The 22,570-nt window shown below is 41.5% G+C and overlaps 1 protein-coding gene across 1 annotated transcript in view; it reads left to right on the top strand.

Annotated features, from left to right (window-relative positions):
- The window catches only part of SORCS3 (sortilin related VPS10 domain containing receptor 3), a 289,152-nt gene that overhangs the window by 247,873 nt on the left and 18,709 nt on the right, over nucleotides 1-22,570 (top strand). The window contains exons 15-20 of the mRNA XM_050338477.1: nucleotides 33-150; nucleotides 1,636-1,769; nucleotides 5,926-6,039; nucleotides 7,255-7,426; nucleotides 13,903-14,089; nucleotides 17,042-17,175. Of these exons, the coding sequence (XP_050194434.1) occupies nucleotides 33-150; nucleotides 1,636-1,769; nucleotides 5,926-6,039; nucleotides 7,255-7,426; nucleotides 13,903-14,089; nucleotides 17,042-17,175 (859 nt within the window). The remainder of the gene's footprint in view (nucleotides 1-32; nucleotides 151-1,635; nucleotides 1,770-5,925; nucleotides 6,040-7,254; nucleotides 7,427-13,902; nucleotides 14,090-17,041; nucleotides 17,176-22,570) is intronic.

Below are 22,570 nucleotides of genomic sequence, written 5' to 3'. Positions count from 1 at the left end.
CTTTCCTATTTTTCTTTGTCTCCCATCCTCAGAGTTTTTGGGCACTTCAGTCTCCGTTCTGAATGGCAGCTGGTCAAGGTGGATTACAAGTCCATCTTCAGCCGAAGGTGTAACAAAGATGACTACCAAACCTGGCATCTGCACAATCAGGTATTGCCACTGTGTAGGGAGGGATTGATGGGTGTTCCTTTTCCTGTACTCTGTGTTGCCTGGAAGGAATGCAGTTGTTATTTCCAGCAGAGCGTATGGATTTTCTTGCATCCCTTGAAGAATATGCATGAATAAACATGGGCCCAGTCTTCTGTGGGCAAGTTCAGGAGATTAACTTCTATTTTTATGAAAATAATCCATTGCACCAGATGGATCTTTTTGGCCTCAGTTCTTAGGGCAATGTAAAACCTCACCTTGTGATTGAATTGTGGAAGACGCTGAACTCTTTGTAGCTTTGTCGGTGACTCATGAAAATAATTTTGTTTCACTTTACTTCTATTTTCCCTACTCAAAAATGAAAATAAAAACATGTATTCATCCTGCAGGTGTCTATTAAACTCTGGGGAGCTCTTGAATAAAAGACACCAAAGCAGACCAAATTATTTCATTCTATTCAAGGATTCATGCTTTTCTTTTCATACACTCTGGCTTATTTTCATGTTGGATATATTTAAGTTCTGAAGTGACCAGAACCGAGAGGTCAATACCCTCTGCAGATTACTTATGAGCTACTTGCCACCAGCAGGATGTCCCCCACCCTGCAGGGGAACATAACTAGAGCTAGAACCATTGGCACTGTGATATTCCTGAATGAAATCCATGAATTAGAAATGAGTATTAATTTGCAAGGATGTGTCAGATAACTGAAGTCATAGAAATGAATAAATGGAAATAATTTAAATGATAGAAAAGGGAAGACATGCGTGTAACCAAGGGCATCACTGTTAATGGGAAAGAGAAATATTTCAATTAAGTGTTGTCTTTTTTTTTCATATTTCTATGCAGACAAATTATTTCTGCATCATAGAAAATTCTTTTTGTAGCAACTCACCTAAACATCAAATGTTTCTTTTAGATTAGATGCTCCCAATAGTGTTCTTGAAAACCTTTGTGTTCAAAAGCCCAGCAAAACACACAATGGGAATTATTTGAGATCTATAACAAAGCCAGGTCTACTGAGGAAAGAGCAAAAGGGAGTCAAATCCTGTGTTCCACACCTAGGTTTTGTCCCTGCTTTGGGTTTCAGACTTGGACACTTCCTTCTGCAGCAGATTTTATCTGACATATGGAAGAAACCCTGGAGTGCACCCACATTGTCTTTTCAGGATAATTCATAGGACTCAATATTGGTGGATGCCTTCTGAAACGTGGCATAAGTGGCTGTGATGGCTTGGGCATCCAGACATTTTGGGCACATTATCATTATCATCCCAACTCAGTGCTGAACACACTGCACTCATAAGTACTCCCACAGTGATTTTTGATTTTGCAAAGACACAAAAGGGAGGTGGACTCTGAGCTTCCAACTCTCCCAGTGGTAAATGCTTGTTTTCATTGCCTTTTGCATCTTTTGACAAAATGCTCCATTTAGGACACAGCTGCCACTACAAATATCTTTCTCCTCTTGTTCCTTGGCTAATGAAGGGGGAGCCTTGTGTCATGGGAGAGAGGAAGATCTATAAGAAACGCAAGCCTGGAGTCCAGTGTTCCCTAGGTCAGGATTATTCCCAAACTGTGGTGTCTGAACCGTGTGTCTGTGGTCAAGGAGACTTTGAGTGGTGAGTATACGATTCTGGGGACTTTTTGCATGGGCTATCCTTGTAGTGGTCAAAATAATACCCAGACAGAAAACCTTGCAGAGAAACTGAGTCTAATGTGGCTTCGTGTCTGTGATTACACCATATAGCAGAGCTATGACCCCCATGCCTGTTGTATGGGGGAGGTTTCCTTCCACCCGCAGGAGAGATTTGTTAAACTCCATGAGAAATCCAAGCCTGGAATTGAAAAGCAAAAAAATCCAAGTACTGATTGACATTTTTGTCTGTCATTCTAAAGGAGTGACAATCAGGACTTCTATGGTCTAAAGCATGTCCCTTTCAGGAGAAAGAGGGAATTTCTCTCTCCTCACTTACAAGGTCATTGAGTACCTAGGGAGCAAGCTAGCAAAACATGCACATTTTCATTGTTATTCCTTTGAATTGCTGGGAACCGTTTGTTGCTTTTTAACAATGTTTTATTGAGAAATTTCTGAAAGGGCTTCTGTGACAGGACTACAGCCCACCCTTGTCAGATATAACTACTTGTTTTGCATAAATATTGGTGTTTCTAACTTAATGGGGCCATAATTTTCAAATTGCTTTAAGGTCACTTTGAAAGCATCTTAAAAATAAAACAGGGGGAAAATGAAACACTGCTTGATACTGCTTGACAATCAGAGATAGGAGATGGGAGAATGCACAAGTCAGGATCTCTGCACAAGGAATTACTACATTGAACCTGTGATAGGCAATATTTCAAAGACTTAAAACTGTTAATATCTGTCATGTTTGAACTTAAATGATCAGAATGTCATTTAAATAGAATTCAAGATACCCTGAAAGCTGATCAGTTGAGAAAACATTTTAATTTTTATAGTAGTTTATCAGTGTCTGACTCAGTATCAGTATAGTTTCCAAAAACTTCCCTTACCTTTGAATACTTTCTGAAGAGGTATGAGGCATGAGATCTATGCATTTATTTGGACTTAGGCCAGCTGAGTCTCATAGTTCTGTTTTAGAGCATGGGCATACTGAAATGTAGAAAAATGAAGACAAAATATAGACCAAAGTGTTCTCTTGAATATCATAGTAGTTTGGCTTTAAGAGAGGTTCAGGGATATAGAGCAGGCATTTTCATCTTATCTGGATGGATGTTTTATTTGTTCCTAATGCCAAAATTACATCTGAGACTCCTTAACTTGACTCATGAGATCTTTCTCCTTTGCTTTCATCATGGGAACTTGTACGACAAACTATCTTGCTCTACAGTATCTGCCCTTGGCAGTGGGGTATGCCTCTGGGGTGAATCAAGAACCAATCTCTAGAGGTACTTATGAATTTACTTGGGTTTTTTTACCCTTATGCTGCTTTGTGCCTCACCAGCTTTCTATTTTCACAGTGAAGTTTGTCTTTTCCAAGCTGTAAGTGGAAAACTGTGATGGCTAAATTGGACTTAAGAGCTGTTCTGCCTTGAAAAAGATCTGCATCAGAACTCACTTTTTCAATCAATTGACGGGTTCCTTGCTTGCATTCACTATCATTTTTGCTTAACTTTACTGCTAACATGAGAGAATATTGCTGTTAACCTTGTCAGTCCCACAGAGAAAATGCAATTACAGGATAGCACGCTCGCTTTTGTTTCAGACCCTGCGCTGCCAACAGAATTGTTAACTGGCTTCCAATTGCAGAATTGTTATAGCTGGTGATGGAGAATCAGAAGAAAGTGCTTCAGTTTGAGTTTTGACGCTAGTTGGCAGGGCTGACTGGAAGGTTTGGGGCAGTCAGTTTGAGGAAAATACTAGCAGTGCTGGAAATAGAGCACCAAAGCTGGATTACCTTAAAAGTGATTTTCAGAGAGAAAGGTGGACTCATCTGCTCTGACTTGTGACTTCTAAAGGATGAGACAATTATTTAATCAGTAGCAAAATACAGGTTATTCTAGAATACAATTTAGATTCATCTGCCTTCTTTGGGATATCAGTATGAGAAGTCCTTTTTCTCTCTGCCGACCAGAAGGCGGACAGGACGGTTTAAAGGAAAGCTCCTACTCTTTCACTTAATGAACTTTCAAGAAAAATGTTTTCTTTTCCAGAAAAAAATGTCCACTCATCCTTTTCTCACTGGATTCACAGTGTCCAGTTGTTCTTGAAAGCACTGACTGGTCTGTCTCTTTTGTTGAACTGAGCCGGTCCTGTGGCGTGTCAGGGAAAGCAGGAGGGTCAGCAGCTGGGGTGTGTGACTACACTGACCACCAAGTCCCAACAGACAGGCCCTCTGCTTCCCCAGTAAGTAGGTTTGGAGGCTGGTGCTGATCTTGGAGTGTCTCAAGGTACCAGGTGTGACGATGCCTGCCTTTGAGAGCCGTGGGGACGGGACAAATGACTGCAGCAGCCCAATAGCAGAGGCTGTGAGGGCTGTGCTCTCTCCCGTTTGGTCACAGCGCCCTTGCCCCTCTCTGCCTCATGCTTGCAGTGCTGCTTTCTCCTGTTAGATATAAGGCTAATCTAAAATTCAGGGGCATAAATTATGATCCAAGGCCTCAGTTCAACAAATCCTCATGAGTCAAGATCGGGGTGACTCCTGCCAACCCTTGCAGTCACTTTGAAAAGCAAATCCTGGCCTTTTTCTGGCAGAAGGAACTCCAAAGTGTTATTAAAGCACTCGCTGATCTTTCTTTTCCCTCCTCCTGCTTCTTTATTTACTCTGTCAAGATAGCTTTCCTGACAAAGACAGCACAGCAGCTGGACTTGATTATTTCCTTCACTTATGCAAACCCTGGGGCTTATGAGAAGGAAGGTGGGCAGCATGCGAGGTTTTAATATACATTTACCAGAAGTTAATGAACAAGCACAGAACCTTGAGGGCACACAGCAATGTTGTCTTTAATTTTATTAAATATTTATGCAGCTCTTTTCTTCTCCTGGGCAAAGTACAGCTCCTCCTGAATATTTTTAATTACCAAGTCCCTGCCAGGCATTTTTGACTGTGCAGGTTGGACCCACTGAGAATGATTAAATTGAATGTTGAGAGAAAGAGCATTAGGGAATCTCCAAACCTTTTAAAGTAGCTTGCAGAATTTTTGTCCTCCAAAAAAAGGAACAATAGCAGCCTGAGTCACTGGGGACATAGCACAGTTTTGTCTCACCAAAGAACTTCCTAGAGACTTTCTGTTGGCAGTTCAGACTCTGAATGGGGGAAGGACAAAACCCAGATTGTCCTAAAAGCACAGAGAGGTTTCAAGAGTGGCTTCTGTAGTGTCTTTGTTTTCACTGAGGTTTAGTGTGTTGGCATTTGTTAACTTGCTTCAGGCAAAAATCCAGAATCTCTCTTTATTTGCCCTTTGAATCCAGACTGTCAATAAAGGCTATGCATAGAAACCTGATCCAGAGCCTATTAAAAGTTATGGAAAGCTTTGGATTAATCCTATTGCTTCATCATTGTATTGGCACACAAATGCAGCTGTAAAGAGAAGGTTTGCATGTGGTTGTGTACACTTCCACTCTTAGGTGGTCCAAAGAAGCATCAATACCCTGAATTACCTTCCCTATGTGGTACAATACCATGTAATCCTTAGACTACCCTTTTGACTGTGTTGTTATAGTTTAGTTAGAAAAACATTAGCTGTATTTTTCTCTCAGGCAAGTCATAGCTCAGTCAGAGAGCAGGGAGGCCATTAACATACATAAATATACATACAGTGGCTAGCTGTTCAGGAAATGCTCCTAGTATTTTATGTTCCTAGCCACTTTGTCGGGAAAATTTGAAAAAGTATATCTTAGAATTAGTCTGGTTTGTTCTAAAAGCAACGACTGCAAAAAGCAAGCAAACCAAAAGAACCCAAAAAGTCAAATTTAAATTAGAGGTTAATAGGAAAAGAAATTAATGATATAATTTTCTTTCTTAATCTCTGTCCGTGTTTTGCCAAATGAAATTCAAGTCCTTCAGTGCTCTGCAAGGTGGGTAGTTCTGGTGTTGTCAGATATCACATGCCTTCTGTGAATCCTGTTCCTGCCTCTCAAACTAGTCCAGTACTTTGTCTCTGGATGAGCCCAATCCATGATGTCATGCAATCCAGCAGAGAATCACCAACACACACATGCTTTGGGGACATCACCCAAAACTCTGAGCTCAATCCAGTAGATGGGTACAGTGATGCACTCCTGACTTGTCTCCATAGTGACTATGGGTATGAGAGGCACAGCAACAACCAGTGCATCCCAGCCTTCTGGTTCAGCCCATCCTCCCTGTCCAAGGATTGCAGCATTGGTCAGAACTACTGGAACAGCACTGGGTAAGTGAATCTTGCAGTCTGTCTGGTTTTGGTGACTTTGCAATACACAAAGAGAATCTGGATGGTTCTTCTTCCTCTGCATCCCATCTGGCTCTTTTCCAGTCGTATTCATGGGGTAATGTGTGCAGCAGCATCTGTATGGAACACTGCCTCATTCCTCAGAGACAGGGAGAAGCAAGTTAACATAAGTGACATGTAGATATTGCATTGCTATCAAGTGATGTGTGGTCCCTGGAGTTTAGACTTGGAGCTCCCCTTTGCTGCAAAATTAAAATGTGAATCAAGAAGGTCTATCTGAGACAGCTGAACATTTAAAGGTACAGGTTCAAGGTATTTCACATTGTTTTTTATTGAACCTCTTACTATCTTACAACTCCTATCTGTATTAGCTTCTAGGAAGGCTCATATGAACAATTTTTAGCCTCTTTTTATTTTTTTCCTTTGCCATTTTCACTTTGTATATACAATGCCTTGCATTTCAGGCAAGCTACATGTGCTGATTTCTCCTGGTTTTATCCAGAACAGATCAAAAATGTTGGTTTATTATGGTAGTATCACTTTGCAAGTGCTATTCTATCATGCAGGAGATGTTGTGAAACTCTGTTTGCAGTGACTTGTGCAAAACTCTTGGGGTTTGTGTCTTCCTAACCAATCCTTTGTTTTTACTCTTAAATTAACAGAAAGGGTTAATCCCCCTCAACAACACTGGGAGTAGTCGAGGACCTTGCTTCTTAGCTAACCTCTTCCAAGAAGAGCTAAAAGAAGAACCTATTCCTTGAATCATTTTAAAATTGAACTGGACAAAACCCTTGGTAGATCATTTCAAGTGCCTTCTAGCACAGTACAGGCAGACAAAATATCATAAAAAGCATAATTAAAAAGCTACGATGCAGGGTGCAATCCTGCAGGCATGGGGAGTTGGAAGAATTCTCTGCCTTTTAGCAGGGCAGAGTAATTCACCTCCACAATGTGTCTTCTCAGTGATGCTGCTGAGAATCTCTGGAGAAGTTTGGATAGTGATTGGTTTGGCTTTCTCCCATTTAATAAAGCACTGGGTTTTGATTCTTCCTTTCAGTGAGGGAATCATGCAGGCAGTTAGCCTTTGAAAAAACACATGTATAAATGTGGAGAAAGACAAACAAAAAAAACCAAACAAACAAAGGAATATTTCCACCCACTGTCTGAGCCCAATCTCCTTTTTTGACTGTTCCCCAGGTACCGAAGGATTGTGTCTAACAACTGCACAGATGGCTTGAGGGAGAAGTACATGGCCAAGATGGAGAAATGCCCTGGAAAAGCCCCTCGGGGATTGCACATCCTCACTAGCAATGGAAAGCTGGTCATGGAGCAGGGACACAATGCCACCTTCATCATCCTTATGGAAGAGGTGTGTTAGTGGTCTCAGCAAACTTTTCTCTGCAGGACTGACATTCTTTTCCTTCACTTTTCAGGTTTCTGGGAGGAAAATAGCAATTGAGTGGGATTATGAAATGGCCAACAGTCCTGAGATATATGAGATTTAATAGAAAAAGGCTATAGGTGAAACATACAAGCAAATCATCAAGCTGGTGTTTGGCTGGTTATCTTGTCTATTGGGCTGATGAAGTCAATACTAAAGGAAGAAAGATCTGGACATAAATTTGTTTCCCCACTAACCTCTTGCTGCTTCCAGTGAGCTGCAGATTATGGTGTTTGTGAGGCTGAAATGGTGTTTCTATGCTTAATAATTCTGGTTTTGAGATGCTTTAACTGACTCTGAACATTTTCAGACTCATGGGGAGCAGTGAGGGGTATTGTTGTTTTGCAGTAGGAATTGAGCCTCCTCAAAGCACCCTCCCAGCCCATATCTACTGAATTTGTTTATTGGTATGATTCCCTCTGTAGCCAACAGTAGCATAAATGATACCAGGCCATGTTGCTGCTCAAAACATCAAAACATTGAGGCACTTCTGGTCAGCTCTGTGAGTCAGGTACCAGTCTGCTTGACAAACACTTATGGTGTGACCTGTGTCACCAAGGTTTCTGACACACTGGAGGCTTGGAGAGCTAAGGCAGGCCCTTGGTATGTGTTCAGACTGATAGGAGGCTTTTTCAAATGATCTTATGCTGCTTCTGGCCTGTGATTTGATTTGGTGTTTAGGGATATATGTGACTACACCACAAAAAAATTCTACCGTGTTTGCAGCTGATGCACTCCTCTGCCGGCTTCTGACTGCCCACAGAAGGTGGTGTTGGAGGTCCAACAGTGGTTTTACCACAATTGATTGTGTTGCATCTGTTTTCTGGTTAAATGGAAGGGTCTAGCTCACAGCCTCACTTCTAACATCCTTGGGTGTCTCAGGAGGGACAGCCAGGGACTGAGCACCACAAGTATATTTTGTCCTCCAGTCTGTCCTGTGTACATAATTTTGGTACAGTACCTGAAGAGAGCTGGGAGGCAGACCACCCACAGACAAAGGCAGACCGACACACAAACACTCACGCTAAATCAAATTCTTATACAGTAACTAAGTGTTTTATTGGGACCACGCTAAACTGACAGGGCCTCTTTACACACTTCCTCAGAGATTCATGCTTTTATACAAAGGGGATTTCTTGTCTACTTGGCTGATTCTTTTATATTCTGCAGACTTGACATGGTAAGATGATTTGTATAGACACTAAGAGTGGGAGTTCAGAAAAGAACAGATATAATCTAAAAATTAGGAATCTAGTAGTAATTTATTAAGGAACTCAAGCGGAACTGCTGCGTACAAAGAATGATAAACAGATGGGGAATAAGGCAGCAGTCAAGGTAGCTGTAGAGTGGAGTCTGTAAGACTTTAGAGATTGAAGAGGCAGCTGAATAAATATGTGAGGGCATTCACTCTATGTCCTTTGTTGAAAAATAATGATAGTTAGAAAAACATTTCTTTGAAATAATTGCTTTTCTAAGGGAAGAGGATCTTCAAAAACATGTCTTTGTTGGTGAACAGCTTATTCTACAGACTGTTGTGTTGTCTATTGAGTTTGTTTCTTAAAATAATGGACATTTCAAGAAGAAAATAAAAGGAATACTTAGATTTTGGACAAAAGTATTCCAGTTTTTTAGTGTGAACCTGAGAAGAATTGTCGTCAAAGGACTCCTTGGTAGTTGGAAGAAATAGTTTCTGTAGAAGTCTTAATTATTACCTACCTTGCTGTCATACAGATTCATTCCTGAATTCCTCCACCTTCTCTGGTCAGTCTGTTTATTAGCTGGTTGTTAGTTTTGTGCCTATGTTTACACTGACTTTCTGAGCCAAACAGCAGCCTGGCAAGCCTTCCTATGGATACATCTGTGTGGTCTCTATTCAGCCTTCCAGCTGTTTCAGACTAACCCTGACAAGTTCTTCCCTACCTTCTAGTACACACCGTAAATATATGGATGTGACTGACCATTATGCTGTCAATGGTAAATGAAGACTTCATCATAGTTAATCAAAACCTGAATTTCTCAGGATTTATAAAATTAACTTTAGTAGTATTGTTTATAGCAGTATTCAGAATACATGTGTGGCAATGACTATGGACAAGGAGATGCAGACTGACTGATGATTTTGTTGTGCTTTTAAAAAATGGGGCTGGACTGTGATTTGGACTGTGTATACATATGAGGGAACATGAGGAGATAAGAACATTTTTAGACTTTTTTTTTTTTAATCTGAGTTTGGGTTTGATCATAAAGAAATAATATACTGCCAAATTGATGTTGTATGGAGTTGTGTCCTTGACCAGATATATGACTCTGTTTGTACCTGATCTTGTTTTGGTTTTGTACCCCATCTTGCCGTGCATCCCCAGCTCCCTTCTGAAGAGTAGGTAAACTCCCCTAAGGCCTAATGGTTGTTTATGTGGCAGCTCCAGTTACTGAAGTGTTCTGTTCCCTTATCTGCTGTTTATGTCAGCTCATAGTTTCCCCCTTTCGGTCATTAGAAGGTGATGGCAAGGCTCTATAATTGCAAGGGCTGTAGTTGCAAGTGAGCTGAGAAGGCAAGCAATGACCAGCACTGAGCAAGTATTGAAGTTCTGCACATCTGTTAGAGAATTGCTGAACTGTGTTTACAGAAAGAGGTAGCCACATTACACAATCATAGAATGGTTTGTTTTGGAATGGACCTTAAAGACGGTCTAGTTCCAACCCCCTTGCCATGGGCAGAGATGCCACCCACTTGACCATGCTTCTCTGAGCCCCATCCAGCCTGGTCTGGAATACCTCCAAAGATGGAACATCCACAACTTCTCTGGTCATCCTGTTCCAGTTCATCATCCTGTTCTGTCATCCTGTTCTCACCACCCTCACAGTAAAGAATTTCTTTCCAATGTCTAATCTAAATCATGCCATATTTTTATGTAAACAGTTTGAGAGCTTTGTTAGAAAAGAACCAAAATACCTCATGTAGATACACTCCCCTCACCCCTTCCCCAAGCATATGTTAGATGAAATGCAACCCTCCTGAAATCAGTGAGAGTTTGGCTCTTAACTTCAGAAAGACAAAATTTCAACCTATACCTACAGTTCTTGTCTGTTCTGACTCTAGAGTTTTTGTCACTTCACTAGTGTGGCTTCCAGGCATGACAACTTTTCCAGGCTAGTCTTGATGGTGATGACTTTGAAGGACTGTTCTATGGCAATACTCCACCCATTTCACTACCCTTTGTCTACTCACTGATTTCAGTAAACAGAGCTCCAATCTTTGTGGCAGTCCCTACCTCATTCCCTTGCAGTAGTTTATGGGGCTTAAAGCAATAAAATGTGCCTTTTGAATATATATGGGGAGCAATGATTTTTTTTTCCATTTGAAATGCCCCCATTTCTATTTTAATCTATATTCATAAACTCCAGAATATCTTATATCATTGTGTGGGACTAGCACACTTGTTTAATATTTTATATACTGGATACATATGTATTGACAGAAGAAAGAAAACATAATTAGTGTGATGGGCAGACTTTACATTGAAGACCCAACTCATAACTGGATGGGAAGATCACCTGCTACTGTTTAGTCACAAAAAAATTGTTCCTGCTTCTCTACTTCAAACCTTCTCATTTCACAAAGAATCATATTGAAGAAGCAAGGAGGAAATAGAAAAGAGCAAAGGAGATGAGTTGCCGTGATTGGTGCAAGAGATTTCAGCCTGAGGTCATCGGTTATGAATCCAGCCCAGATCAAATTTTTATCCTCTGTTCAGTGTCTTCCATATGAGATGAACTTGCAGTCTTAATACATTCCCTTGAGAAGTGATTTTGAAAGGTTTAACAAGCTATGGGAGCCTTTCTATCAGATAACTGAATATCTCAAGAGTATAATTTTGCTCCTGCTAGAGAATTGTTTTTAGTGACTTAAAAACCTCTCTGTCTAAAGAATGTTATTGACTACTCAATATTATAGATAGGATTTAGTGTCCCTACTGCTCTAGTCCTTCAGGTATTCTTTTTGGTTTATACTGGATTTTTAGTGTCCTAGAAGGGGCAGAGGTGAAAACGGTGCCCTGATTAAGTCAGTAGCCAAAACTCCCCTGGATCTTGTGGAATGTGAATGATGGGGCAAGGAAGGAGAGTGATCTAACATATATAATCAAATATCCATATTTCAAAAACTACATACAATAATCCTGATTATATGGGTGTGTATCTGAAGACCCCTACCATAGACTCAAAGCAAATTCACATCTGAAAAATACCCTTCCTGCACACTGATTTGTTAATGCAGGCATTGCCTATGAGGAGGACAAAGTCTGTGGGGGCTGCTGTGGACCTGATTATCTTCTCAGGGGACCTGCTTCATTGTGGTCTGTGTTCTGATGTGTGCTCCCAGGTTTCCATTCAAAGGGCAAGGTCAGATGCACTTTCAGGACAGGGACAAGCAGCAGAGCACAGCATCCTGCTTGTGTCAGTATAGCAATTGCCACTTATACAGGCTGATGGAATTACCAGTTAGACAGCAGCTCCCATGAGTCTGGAGTCAGTGGAAGGCAAGAACTGGGACCCCTTGCCTTTAATGAATGTTTCTATCTCCACGTGTGCCTTTGTTGTGCATGTTTGGTCTGAGTTGCTGACCATGTGGGATAGAACAGCCCAACAGCTCTTTAATCCTGATTTAAGGACCTCTCTTTTCATGTCCTGGTGTGGTAAGAAGTTGTGATCCAAAATGAATCTGTGCTATGTATGAATGTGTTCAGACCGTATGAAAAATTTTTTATGGACGTGAGGTGGTCTTTTTCAGTGAGCCCAGTTTAGGACCCTGCAGGATTTGTGCTGACTGTGGAGGGACTGTAGATATGTCAGAATCATCAATGAGATATAAGGTTGCTTCCCTTCCTTACATCAGTATATACTAAAACTGCACATTAGCTTTAATCCTGACCCTGTGTGATTACAGCTACAATGGGCTTTATGAGATGGCTGTGAAATATTTCTGTATTCCCTATTTTAAAAAATGGTTAACTTAGGAGCAGGGATTTTTTTTCTTTTTTTCTTTTTTTTTTTTTTTTAAACTTTTAATTTTATCCCCAATATATCTAGGGATTGGCTTCAGTTTGGGGCTAGGAACATCTCCGAAAGGTAGTGGTATCTTCTTCATCCACAGTGAATACAGTGGAGACCTTTCATTAAGGGACTTGTGACAATATGTCTTATGTATATGCAGAAAACTAAAGCTACAGAGATTTAATCTGAGTTCTAGTTTTATTTCAGTTTAGCAAAATCACTGCAGTGGGCTTTAGCTCTGTTTAAATTAGCCTTGTTTAGTGTTACCATTAGTCAGCTGGGGGCAAGTATAAAGTAAGGCTCCAAGAAACTGAAATAACAGACACTTCTACAGTTCAACTACAGCAGTTTAAAGCATGAATTAAATTAAAATAGTGCAACTACTGCCTCTAGACAATACCTGCAGTGCTGGAATTTCTTGTCTGCTTTTCCCTCCTTCATTTAATAACTGTCATTGACAGTAATCCTAGAAGAGGTTTTTCTCATCATCTACTTCATTCTCCTGTGTATCTAGGCCCTGTCTTTGTGTTGAGTGACATTAGACAGAAAAATCTGTCAGTCCTCAGTGTGGGACTCAACCTGTATAAATTTAGCCATCCTGAAGTTACATGTCTAGCTGAAACTAGTCTTCTAAACTCTCTATCATCAGGGTATAGGAATGGATATTTGCAGGGGATTCATGTCACCTGTCTCAGTTATCTTAGGATGGTGTGTTGGTCTTTTCTTTCTCTCTCTTTTCACTGACTATACAGGAACCCTGGAAAACTAGATTAGGCTAGACTCAGTGACTGGGTTCTATGTCTTTGGAATGTATGGGGGAGCCACTTCAACCACTGTTCTGTCTCCAGACTGTTCCCAATGCTCCCATATTCACATGGGAATTGTTCTCCCATTAACATCTAACCTATCACCAGTATGGTGTCTCCCATCTCACTGCTTCTGATGGAGGTACTTGTTGGCCACCACCCATTCAAAGAAGGGCTGTGGAAAGCTCTGGCTACTCCAGTGACATGTAATCCCCCACCGTGCCTTGTGTTGCATGATTCAAACATGGTCCCCTTGATATATGCACATTGAACACTCTGCCCTCAACAAATCTTTAAACCCAAGATAGAGGGTAACATCTCTTTATAGGTGTAAATGATCAATTATTCTAAGCATTGCTTGAATATAATGACCAGCTGCTGACTGGAGTATGGCCACTTTAGGAAATGACAGAACAAAGTGAGGCTTTTTTTGAAAAGTTACAAGTTTGTGTACGTGCTAATGAAATGGAACAGAGAAGTGGGATTGAGAGTAATATAACTCCCTCTTGTCAACCCAGTTTCCTAATTGAGCCTTCTCTGTTGCAGGGTGATCTCCAAAGGACAAACATTCAGCTTGATTTTGGAGACGGCATTGCTGTATCCTATGCTAATTTCAGCCCTGTTGAGGATGGCATCCGGCATGTGTATAAGAATGCTGGAATCTTCCAGGTGACTGCATATGCAGAGAACAGCCTGGGCTCTGACACAGCTGTCCTCTTCCTGCATGTGGTCTGTAAGTACTTCCACCTACTGGATTCCTTGGGTGAAAATCTGACCTCACTGAAAATCCCTGTAGCTTCAGTGGTGCCTAAGTATACATCCAAACCCACACGCACACGCAGCTCATGGTCCTCCAAAGTCTTGGGCTTTTGGGCACTCTTCTAACTTGTTAAATAAACCACTGAATTAAGAGAAAGGGAAGGTTTCTTTTTTTTAACACAAGTATATTTGCAGTCTTCAGGGATACAGAAAAAATTTCTTGGGCTTCTTGAAAGGGTCAGAGACCAAGCAGCATATGAAACAAAGTCCAAATGTGTATTCTCAAAACATGTCTAATTCCAAGGAGTTTAGATTAAATTACTAAAATTTGATTAATTTATTCAGGATTTTGGAGTTTACAGTGCTTATTAAATGAAATAAAAGATTATGCCGAGCATGCTTCCAGGGATATGAACATACTGAGGGCTAATGTGCTGCTTTTCATATTTCATGAGTTTACCGTACATCCCTGATGTTTCTGTCCTGTTTGGTAGATCAGTGCAATTTCCCTCCAGTTGACACATGAGCAAACTCAAATACAGAGCTCCCAGCTAACTTCTCAAAGCCACAGGAGAAAGCAGAGGGTGTGGAATGCAGGATGAGACAGGAAGAGCCCAGTTCTTTGTCCTACTCTCAGACTATCAGGTCTTATGGGCAGAGAACGCCATCTGATTTTGCCCCTAATGGTGTTCACAGCCATGTCTATCTTCCCTCTTTACCTATCAGAATGTCCCCATGCCTGTCTTTTACTTGAGCTTTCCTGCTGCAAGGAAGCAAGTTAGAAATGTCCAAAACTCAAGAACTCTTTCTCCTTTTTAAATTCAAGCTCCCTGTGCGAAGGAATAAATGTTCCTTGAAGCTTTTATTATGCCCATAATTCCCTCAAAGTCAATCATGGCTGCACTTAACAACCTGTTATTAGAGCATTAACTGTTTTTTCCCTCACCTTGGACCATTAGCTGACAAAAGTGATGGTTACCTGGTAATAACAACCAGATTTGTATGGATTGTCTGATTTTTCTCATAGGAACTACTTTTTCATGGTGAGAATTTTAAAGCAGAATGCAGCAAGGGACAGTTCCTTGGCCTGGTTGCGCTACTCCAGTTTTCTTCATCAGCCACTCAGATCTCTCCTTTGACTTATACAGAGTTTTAGGTAGCCAGCTTATCCTTATATGTAGGGAAATATTTTGTGAGCCCTTACATTCATGCTAACGCTGAAACAAGGTGATAACTCAGTACTAGAGTTTTAATTTAGTTTGATGTACTTAGTCAATATAGGAGGTTTGACCTTGGAGATCAAATGCACAGACAAAAATGCCTGTGAATCATTCTTATTGTATAATCTGTCTGGTATTGAAATCCTTTGCTGGAAAATAAAATTAAAAAAAAAAAAAAAAGGTAAGAAAAAAAAAGAAACAAAAAGCTTCCTGGCTTCAAGCAACATTAGTTTCTACCCTGCAGCTTTATTAGTGGTCAGTCAATTTTCCAGCTTTCTGGAATCTGCGGTCAAGCTGCTTATCTTGACATTTAAAGGAAGCAGAAATATTATTGTTTTTTCCTCTTACATGCACTGTCACAAACTACTTGGGGAACCTGCTATTCTTGAGCACCCAAAGTACCTTCTGTGGTCAGAGCTCAGGAGTGACTTGCTGGTAGATAGCCCTTGGGAAAAGTGGAAAAAAAAAAAAAAGATCAAATTGTAAGGAGTCAAAAGCAACAATAGTGTCCCATTGTGCTTGGAGCTGTATGTTCTGGTGGTAAAAGAACAGCTCTTGCTTTCCAAAATCTTTGTAATCCAAGTAGATGGAGAAGTGATTAATGTCCCTATTTCATGCTTGAAGAGCTGAGAGGTAACACAAGAAGATCCTCTCAGTTAAAATCACCAAAGTTTCTGCTTCCCAGAATGAATGTTTTAGAAAAAAGTATCTTTCTTATTTCATCCTTTCCATCTCACAGGGATAGTCTGTCAGTTTTAAAGGTGTTTTAAAGGTACTACTCAGAAGGTTACACTGTCTGATGGACAGCAGTTATCAGCTGAAATTCAGTACCAGCAAAAAAAAAAGATTAAACAAGAATTGGAACAATGGAGATAGTAAAAGATTTAAACAAACTATCAAACAAAATCTCGGAATTTTTTACTCACATTGGTTTTTCTAGAGAGACACTGTCTTAATTCTGGACTTCATTCATTGGGTTTATGAGATACAACTTTGCACTGGTACTTTGTTTTTTTTTTTTTTTAATTCTTTCAGAAACAAGTGCTTCAGGAAGTTAAATGCTTTGGTATGCCAATGCACACATCTTTCACGTAGTTCATGACTTTTTGCTAGTGGTAACTGACTCCCCAAAGACTTCCCAAAGTCAGACCAAAGTCAAGAAGATAGCAAGGATTTCTAAAAATCATGAATCTTTCTTTTGCAGACCTTTTAAAATACTGTCAGGGGTATTTAATCAAGTCATAAATGCCTCTTATATAACCAGATTTAAGCCATCTTGGCTAAAATGATTTCCTCGCAAATCTTAGTAGCTCAGTGGCTATATTTTCTTTCTCTCTTGTGCCCTATCCCTCTAGCTTTCAGCAGCAACTTCCCTATCTAATTCAAAGCCAGTTCATTGTTATTCCACAAAATGCATTTTAAAGAATTCTTCTGTACACAGCGCCGACCCTGCCTGAAATCAACACTCCTGAAAATGTGCATTTCTGGCTACTCTAGAATTAGGAGGAAACAAAAAATAAGATTTAGTGTTTATTAATCTATGTTTTTCTGTTGCTTATTGAGTGCTGAAATTCTCTTTTATTGCTAAACTAGAGGCTTGCTACTGACATAGAACATGTGTTTCATTTAAAGATTCTTGCTGTTTTACAACTGCGCAGGGAGGATTTAACTCAAAGCCTCAAATAATGAACTTTCTCTTCCCACAGGTCCAGTGGAGCACGTCCATCTGAGTGTTCCCTTTGTCGCCATCAGAAACAAGGATGTCAACATTACTGCTGTAGTTTGGCCCAGCCAGGCAGGCACACTTACCTACTTTTGGTGGTTTGGCAACAGCACCAAGGTACAGATACCCTTTGGTTTATTTTCACTTCCTAAGCTTGTCACACGAGACAGGGAACTCTCTCAGCCCTAATAAAAACTCCTCGCCTTTGCTTGTTTTGTGTTTTAGTTTTTTCCTTGTCTAAAAAGGGTCGTCATTATCTGAACTTCAACCTTCGTGAATTTTTTTTCTCCTGTACTGTGTTGTTCTTAGGAGTCATTACTTTTTTACACCTGGTTGTTATCAGCCCTACTGAGCTCTGGAGACCACTGTTATTACCAGTGTTCACTTACAACTTAACTGAACTATATACCACTATATCTGGAATAATACTGGCTTTCAACAGAGTGTTTAAAAACTGCTGGTGTTCCAATAACCATGGGGGTTTCCATTATGTATCAGTATGCCTTATAAAATGCTGGATTCCAACACACTACTTTAAAGCTCTTGGTGTTCAAATAAACAGTTGCATCTAGAATTTCATGCTAGAAGAGTCTAGCTTGAATGGACTGTTTGTGTTGATCCATGACTATTGTTCACAGTCTGGAATATATTAGAGAGGGAGATGAGATTTCTTTGTAGCAAATTTTCAAAAGATGGGCACAAATTTATCATAAAGAGCTTTTTTGTCAATAGTTAAAATAAGTGAAACTACAAGTTAATGCCATGCTTTCAAATGGAGAGACCAGGATTGCTTATTAGCTACAGTTTTTACTTTTAGGCTTTAGGAGTGAGACAGGCACTATTCTCTATTCTTACAGTTGTAAATTGTACAGCTGAAAATTTTGCAATACAGTATCTGCTGTTATTTACAAAAGCAGTTTAAGTCACATCATTGTCTACATTTGCAATTGAAGGTGTACTCTGAGGTGAGATCACAGCAGAAAGAAAGAGGGATTTTACATGAAATATGGAACTTGAGATAAAAAATAGCAGGCAAACAAGTATTTTGTTTTCTCTTTGACTCTGCTTGAGTTTTAACCTCTTACCTGAGGTACCAATATTAGCAGGAGAAGAGGGGGGGAAAAAAAACCAGGAAAGGCTGTGTCTATGGAGATTTTACATCACGTTAGGAAGCTTAGTGTAAGAACTTGAATTATTTTTGTGGGAGCATAATTGAGGCACCGGAAGAGCTCAGGAACAAAAACCACCTACTGTAACTTTGCAAGTTGCTGTGCCCTAGCTGAGCTATGGCAACCACCCACATACACATCTAGTCCATGACAAGTACCAGGTAATTCCACATAGTTTATACTGCACTGAAATAGAGGGATGCAAAATCACATTACAGTTCAGATATTTTTGGCTCAGTGCTCACACACAGCCAGCCATCAAAGTACATCTGAAACAATTTAGGTACTGATAACTTGCTCATCTGCTCAAGCCTTCCAGTGTATGCAGGCGTAAGACTTTTCCTTACATTGTTTTTGTCCTTAGTATAGAAGATAATTGTGAATAGGGCCTTAAAAAAGACTTTTTGTAATAGAAAGTAATCTAAAAAAAGGTAGATCAAAGCAGTAGCATTTGCTGAAGATTTCTGTGTGGTTCTCATGGTGCTTGCACCTGGATTGCGAATATGAGCTGTTTAATCTTCCAACTTAAATTTCAGACCGTAGGCAATAGAGTACAAACAGATATGGATATGTTTGAGATAGATGCTCTGGATATAGCTGCACATGGAGTGGCTGATCCTGCGATACCTTGACATCGGATGAAGAGAAGACTGAGGTACTTAACACCTACTTTGCCTCAGTATTCACCAGTAGGACAGGTGGCCCTAATAACAACTGGCCTCTGGAGCTGGTAGACAGGGACAGGAAGCCGAATAGCCCCCTTGTATTCCAGGAGGAAATAGTCAGTGACTTACTGAGCCACCTGGATCCACACAAGTCCATGGGACCTGATGGGATCCACCCAAGGGTGATGAGGCAGCTGGCAGAAGAGCTTGCCAAACCACTTTCCATCACTTACCAACAGTCCTGGCGCTCTGGGGAGGTCCCAGACAATTGGAAGTTGGCAAATGTCACGCTGATCTACAAAAAGGGCTGCAAGGAGGACCTGGGAAACTACAGGCCTGTCAGCCTGACCTCAGTGCCTGGTAGAGTTATGGAGCAGATCATCCTGAATGCAATCACACAGCACCTACAGGATGGACAAGGGATCAGAGCCAGCCAGCACGGGTTTAGGAGGGGCAGGTCCTGTCTGACCAACCTGATCTCCTTTTATCTGACCATCAGATCTCCGCCTGGTGGATGAGGGGAAGGCTGTGGATGTGTCTACCTGGACTTCAGCAAAGCCTTTGACACCGTCTCCCACAATACACTCCTGAAAAAGCTGGCAACCCACGGCTTGGACAGGGGCACTCTGTGCTGGGTTTAGAACTGGCTGGAGGGCCGGGCCCAGAGAGTGCTGGTGAACGGGGCTGCCTCCAGCTGGCGGCCGGTCACCAGTGGTGTCCCCCAGGGATCAGTGCTGGGCCCAGTCCTGTTTAACATCTTTATCGATGGTTTAGATGAGGGGATCGAGTCCATCATTAGCAAATTTGCAGATGACACCAAGGTGGGAGGGAGTGTCGACCTGCTGGAAGGCAGGAGGGCTCTGCAGAGGGACCCGGATAGGCTGGAGAGTTGGGCTGATTCCAGCAGGATGAAGTTCAACAAGGCCAAGTGCTGGGTCCTGCACTTTGGCCACAACAAACCCTGCAGCGCTACAGGCTGGGCACAGAGTGGCTGGAGAGCAGCCAGGTGGAAAGGGACCTGGGGGTGCTGATTGACAGGAGGCTGAACATGAGCCAGCAGTGTGCCCAGGTGGCCAAGAAGGCCAATGGATCCTGGCCTGCATCAGGAACAGCATGGCCAGCAGGAGCAGGGAAGTGATCCTTCCCCTGTACTCAGCGCTGGTGAGGCCACACCTGGAGTGCTGTGTTCAGTTCTGGGCCCCTCAGTTCAGGAAGGACATTGGAGCGGGTCCAGAGAAGAGCAATGAGGCTGGTGAAGGGACTGGAGCACAAGTCCTGTGAGGAGAGGCTGAGGGAGCTGGGGTTGTTTAGTCTGGAAAAGAGGAAGTTCAGGGGTGACCTCATCGCTCTCTACAACTGCCTAGAGAGGAGGTTGTAGCCAGGGGGGTCGGTCTCTTCTCCCAGGCAATCAACAATTGGACAAGAGGGCACGGGCTTAAGCTCTGTCAGGGGAGGTTTAGGTTGGATATTAGAAAGAAGTTCTTTACAGAGAGAGTGATCAGGCATTGGAATGGGCTGCCCAGAGAGGTGGTGGATTCACCGTCCCTGGAGGTTTTTAAGATGAGGCTGGATGCGGCACTGAGTGCCATGATCTAGTAATCACAGTGGGGTTGGATCAAGGGTTGGACTTGATGATCTCGGAGGTCTCTTCCAACCCAGTTAATTCTATGATTCTATGATTCTATGATTCTATGATTGTACACATTGCTGAAATATGGAATAGTAAACATGGTGCCACTTACCTGTGGCCGAATCTAAGATTCTTTGCAAAGCATTAACTCTAGCTACTTCATGAAATGTACTTCAACTCTGAGAGAAGTAGAGCAAAGGATACAGGTATAACACTGTCAACCACCTTTTTTTTAGGACAACAGTCTGCACCACATCAAAATTCCTTCCAGGATGTTTAATGTGCATGTCACATTCTTCTCTGTGCCCACTCATGAGTAAACTCTGGCATTCTAAGCAAGGTGGAAAATGAGGACACTGATTTGTGTGTGAATGGAAGGATGAGATGTGTAATGTGCATAGTAACTGGTATTGTTAGGTGATATATTCCAGTTCCATGCTGAGGGATTGCAACTGCTTTTCCTGTTCAGCCCAAAGCCATCCCAGGCAGAACTAGATATGTCTTGTGTCACTGTGCAGTCTCACTCTCTGTGCTCCTGCACTGGCAAATGTTGTCTTAGACTCAAATGCCCTGGCTGAGGCTCTTCTACTGCTCTCCCCACCCTGCTGGAACTCTTCTACTGTGCTGATTTTTGTGGTATGCCCAAAGGCCAATTTGCTTGGATTAACACAGGTCCAGTTTAATAAATGTATCCAGCTGTCTAATAGGTTTGAGCAAATGAACCTTAAACTACTTGATTTAATTTGGAGTTAGCGTTTAGGTCTTGGTGCTTGAATTAAAATTAAGGAGTTGGCTGAATGTTAAAACTCCATGATGGAAGTGAAATCATCCATGATAATGGAATGTACAGCATATACACATGCAAAAAGTAAAAATTGTAATTTTAAAGGCCAGATTGCTTCCTTTTATCTGCCTATGCACAGAAGCACAACCTGTAACCTCCAGGAAAATTGCTGATATCAATATCACTGCAGTTTGATACAGGCCCATTGGACTTGTCCAGGATCCACGTATATCTAAGTAAATATTGGTCAGGCCTTCAAGGCTGGTACAAGCTGGAGCCCTTGGTCTGTGAGTCCCATGTGATCAGACTTTTTGGTTTTTTACTGCTTTTTCATCTCATGGATGAGGGGGTCAAAAGAAGGTGGCGTTCTGCAAAGAGAGAAATTCATTTGCAAGTCTGGCCTATGCCAATGGAAATTTTGATCTGTCCTTGAAAACGATATATATGACCACTGTTGTGAAGTGCAGTCAGGTTGGCAGTCTAATGGGATAAAGAATGAGAGCTGGTAAGTGAATGTTTAGAGGTTTTCCTCTGGAAACAAACTGGCAGTGTAGTGAAGGGACAATAGCAATGGTACAGTGGCTTTATCTGTTCTCTTAGATCTCTGTGTGCTTTTGCAATGGAGATTAGTATCACTATTCCCATTTTAATGGTTTAATCTAAACCAAGAGTTTTGTCTGTAGACCAGCTGTCAAATCAGTGGCACTGTGAGGGCTGGCCCTTTGATTTTCAATTGTGGTGGGTTGACCCTGTTTGGACACCAGGTGCCCACCAAAGCCTCTCTATCACTCCCCTCCTCAAGTAGACAGGAGAGATAAAATATAACAAAATCAGGTCACATTAAGGACAGGGAGTGATCACTGATTACCGTAATGGCAAAACAATTGTGACTTAGTAAAATTAGTGTGATTTATTACCAATTAAATCAGAGTAGGATAATAAGAAATAAAACCAAATCTTAAAACCCCTAGCCTCATGCCTTACTTCTTCCTGGGGTCAGCTTCACTCCTGAATTCTCTAACTCCTCTCTCTCCAAGAGTGCAGGGAGACAGGGAATGGGGGCTGTGGTCAGTTCATTACCCGTTGTCTCTGCTGCTCCTTCGTCCTCAGGGGGAGGACTCCTCACACTGTTTCCCCGCTTATGGGAGGGAGTTACTCTTGTGGGAGACAGCTCTCCATGAATTTCTCCAGTGTGGGCCCTTCCCATGGGCTGCAGTTCACAAACTGCTCCAGCACAAGTCCCTTCCACAGCCACATTCTGTCA

The sequence above is a fragment of the Myiozetetes cayanensis genome, unplaced genomic scaffold (assembly GCF_022539395.1).
Source record: "Myiozetetes cayanensis isolate MyiCay16 unplaced genomic scaffold, myiCay2020 scf10, whole genome shotgun sequence".
NCBI classification, from domain to species: Eukaryota; Metazoa; Chordata; class Aves; order Passeriformes; family Tyrannidae; genus Myiozetetes; species Myiozetetes cayanensis.
This window is presented reverse-complemented; position numbering and strand designations above follow the sequence as displayed.